Source organism: Salvelinus sp. IW2-2015, unplaced genomic scaffold, assembly GCF_002910315.2.
Source record: "Salvelinus sp. IW2-2015 unplaced genomic scaffold, ASM291031v2 Un_scaffold4968, whole genome shotgun sequence".
NCBI classification, from domain to species: Eukaryota; Metazoa; Chordata; class Actinopteri; order Salmoniformes; family Salmonidae; genus Salvelinus; species Salvelinus sp. IW2-2015.
The window spans coordinates 12,393-16,674 of NW_019946237.1; the positions used below are offsets into that span (position 1 = coordinate 12,393).

General features: G+C 43.9%; 1 protein-coding gene across 1 annotated transcript in view; it reads left to right on the forward strand.

Annotated features, from left to right (window-relative positions):
* LOC139026510 (short coiled-coil protein B-like) overlaps positions 1 to 2,207 on the forward strand; it is a 9,566-nt gene extending 7,359 nt beyond the window's left edge. The window contains exon 3 of the mRNA XM_070441852.1: positions 1,731 to 2,207. Coding sequence (XP_070297953.1) covers positions 1,731 to 1,864 — 134 coding nt within the window. The 3' untranslated portion in view covers positions 1,865 to 2,207. The remainder of the gene's footprint in view (positions 1 to 1,730) is intronic.
* The last annotated feature ends 2,075 nt before the right edge of the window (positions 2,208 to 4,282 follow it).

Here is a 4,282-nt window from a genome sequence, read left to right on the forward strand (position 1 = left end):
ATGCTGCCAGTTGTGTTAATGGAGCTCCTAAATGGGTCTCCGATTGTATCTGTCCACTCTATCTCCAACGGTTTAGTGGGGGAGTGGTGGAGGGGGGGGGGGGGGGGGTGTTACCCTGACCGAGCCCCTCTCATCCTCTCTGTGAGGCTAATACAGCTACTCCCTTCCTGACTCAGATGGATTTAAGGGTTTGGCCAAACTGGCACCCTATTCCCTATGGGCCCTGGTCAAAAGTAGTGCACTGTGTAGGGAATAGGTTCCATTTGGATGTGTTTAAATGTACCTTAATAACAGCAGTCTGGTGCTGCTAAACATTCAGTCTAGTCTGGCAGGGAGGAGGATTTGCAGTGATGTGGAATAAGCTAAAACATTGTCTAGTCTGGGAGGGAGGAGTATTTGGCAGTGATGTGAATAAGCTAAAACATTGTCTAGTCTGGGAGGGAGGAGTATTTGGCAGTGATGTGGAATAAGCTAAAACATTGTCTAGTCTGGAGGGGAGGAGTATTTGGCAGTGATGTGGAATAAGCTAAAACATTGTCTAGTCTGGGAGGAGGGAGTATTTGGCAGTGATGTGGAATAAGCTAAAACATTGTCTAGTCTGGGAGGGAGGAGTAATTTGGCAGTGATGTGGAATAAGCTAAAACATTGTCTAGTCTGGGAGGGAGGAGTATTTGTCATTGATGTGGAATAAGCTAAAACATTGTCTAGTCTGGGAGGGAGGAGTATTTGGCATTGATGTGGAATAAGCTAAAACATTGTCTAGTTCTGGCAGGAGGAGTATTTGCATTGATGTGTGAATAAGCTAAAACATTGTCTAGGTCTGGGAGGGAGGAGTATTTGGCAGTGATGTGAATAAGCTAAACATTGTCTAGTCTGGGAGGGAGGAGTATTTGGCAGTGATGTGGAATAAGCTAAAACATTGTCTAGTCTGGGAGGGAGGAGTATTGGCAGTGATGTGGAATAAGCTAAAACATTGTCTTAGTCTGGGAGGGAGGAGTATTTGGCAGTGATGTGGAATAAGCTAAAACATTGTCTAGTTGGGAGGGAGGGAGGAGTATTTGGCAGTGATGTGGAATAAGCTAAAACATTGTCTAGTCTGGCAGGGAGTAGTATTTGGCAGTGATGTGGAATAAGCTAAAACATTGTCTAGTCTGGGAGGAGGAGTATTTGGCAGTGATGTGGAATAAGCTAAAACATTGTCTAGTCTGGCAGGGAGGAGTATTTGGCAGTGATGTGGAATAAGCTAAAACATTGTCTAGTCTGGGAGGGAGGAGTATTTGGCAGTGATGTGGAATAAGCTAAAACATTGTCTAGTCTGGCAGGGAGTAGTATTTGGCAGTGATGTGGAATAAGCTAAAACATTGTCTAGTCTGGGAGGAGGGAGTATTTGGCAGTGATGTGAATAAGCTAAAACATTGTCTAGTCTGGCAGGGAGTAGTATTTGGCAGTGATGTGGAATTAGCTAAAACATTGTCTAGTCTGGCAGGGAGTAGTATTTGGCAGTGATGTGGAATAAGCTAAAACATTGTCTAGTCTGGGAGGAGAGTATTTGGCAGTGATGTGGAATAAGCTATCAGGAGGCTTCTGTTTCTGTATCGGCGTTTCATCTATCATTAATTACTTAGGCGGGGTGGCCTCCCCTGTCAAACTCTATGCACCCAGCCTTTATCTAGGGGAAACACTGGTCTGTCTAGTCTAAGTTCCGTACCTCTGTTGTTCCAGACCTGCAGCACGTGTGGATGCGGTCAAAGAGGAGAACCTGAAGTTGAAGTCGGAGAACCAGGTTCTAGGCCAGTACATCGAGAACCTCATGTCGGCCTCCAGCGTGTTCCAAACCACCGACAACAAGAGCAAACGGAAGTAACCCACGGCGACCAGGAGGAGTGGGACCACCTACAACAGCCTGGTAGCAGATCTGTTTGTGCCATCTCTATGTTTGGATGACACAAACCGTAGGCATGATAGCACAAACAGACTGGCACTCAGGCTACCTGCAACATCTCTCCCAAATGACAGCAGAGGAGGTAGAAGCTGTTTGTAACCACAGTTCTAGGACGGATATGGACGTGTTCCAAATGGCAGATTATTTTCTAATAAGTGTACTATGTAGGGTAGTCTGATCCTAGATCTGTGGTTAGGGGCAGCTTCTAATTCCAGACCCCAAAATCCTCCCTACACTCCAACCTCACCCCCAACCACACCCCCAAGAGTCCAGTTTACATTCTTGTTTGACCTCTTTTTACCCTCCTAACATAAAACCCCAGACATGATTTAACTTTTTTATAATTCATCTTATAATACTGTTTTGTGTTGTCATATCAACTGCATCTCTAATGAGTTATGACATCAGACCTTTATTTTGATGACTGGTTGGATCTGGAAGGAAACGGGACTTGTTGTATATGAATATGGCCATAACTCCTGGCCCCAAATATGAATCAAACATATTGAATGACATGTCAATGTAATTATATAATATTATATTAACACATTCCATCATCTCATCTGATTGGTCAAAAGGTTACTAAGTGTGTTTTTTTAATTGTTAATTTCCACCACTTATTGATGGACACAAACATGATGAAATATGATTCTGTAAGACGTATTTTTAAGCAGTACTACTACTAAATACTCCGATGTGTGTTGTCGCTCACTGGTATGCTACTCATTCCACTAGGAACGGGGTTCCTAATTCATATCGTTCACCGTGCCGTGTGGAGTCAGTAGCGAAAGGAAAAAGCACAGTAAACAAGTGTTTATGCTGAACATGACAAATACAACCCTTGCTAGGGTCAAGTTACACTACAGGGTGAGACGGCCTCCTTTACCTATGATGGTAGAGGAGGAGGAGAGAGTGAGGGAGACGAGAGAGAGAGAGAGAGAGAGGTCTGCTTTTTACAGTAAGAGCCTTGAGTGGTATTGATTAGAACACTCAGGCTGTAGAACACTCCGGAAGGTTCGTCAGTGCATTAACACAGATCTGCTGATAAGGAAGGTTGTATTCCTGCTTTGGGTAATGGACTGTGGAAGCATGGCTGTGCTCTCTCCTAGGCTGGTTATAGTAGAGAGAGCCGTGATCAGGATAACATGGACAGTTGGGATTTTGGCTAGGAGATGGCTCGGTCAGTTCCAATTCTATTTGAATAGAGGATGAAATTCCTAATTAAAATCAGGAAGAATCACAACACTCAATTGTACAGAGATCAGAGGGAGTGGTTCTATCAGAGTACCATTCTATGGGTTCAAGGTGCTAAAGGAAAAGATGAGGGAATATTGAGATGATTCCACTGCACTTCAATGCATCATGTTATTTATTTTTCTTTCAATATAAAATGGTATTTTTATTTGTATTATGTTAAATGGTATTATATTGTATGTCCTGACTCTTGTTAGTCCCAAATGGCACCATATTCCCTATATAGTGCAGATCTGAGACCAGGCTGGAGAAACATGGCAACTACAACTAGATCTGAGACCAGGCTGGAGAAACATGGCAACTTCAGTCACACAGCAGCAATACAGTAACATGGCTATAGAGGTCTTCACTCTCTCTGACCAGCCTATTCCCTATGTAGTGCACTAATTTTTAACATCTTATTTCCCCCAATTTAGTGCACTACTTTTAACACCTTATTTCCCCCAATTTAGTGCACTAATTTTTAACATCTTATTTCCCCCAATTTAGTGCACTACTTTTTAACACCTTATTTCCCCCAATTTAGTGCACTACTTTTTAACACCTTATTTCCCCCAATTTAGTGCACTACTTTTTAACACCTTATTTCCCCCCCCATGTAGTGCACTACTTTTTAACACCTTCAACAAACCTATTCCCCCCCCCCATGTAGTGCACTACTTTTTAAACACCGTATTCCCCCCCCATGTAGTGCACTACTTTCCAAAGCTCTATTTCAGGGAATAGGGTGTCATTTGAGACACAAGCCAGAGAGAGCTGCCTTTTAACTTCAGTTGAATAAAAAAATACTTCTGAAGCTTAACAAATGTCAACAATAAACCAGAACTAGGAACTATAGTCAGGAAGACTGGAAGCTGAGAGGTGAGTTGGAGGGCAGGGTGGTTGGGAGGGGGGTGCGTTGGAGGAGGGGGTGCGTTGGGAGGGGGGTGAGTTGGGAGGGAGGGGGGGGGTGTTGGAGGGGAGGGGGGGGGTTGAGGAGGGCAGGAGGGGTTAGAAAGTTGCAGCTGATGAAGATGATGGGGGAAGGAGGAAGAAGATGAGGGGCATAGTATTCATTGTGGAAGAAAGGAGGTTTGGGGGGGTCAA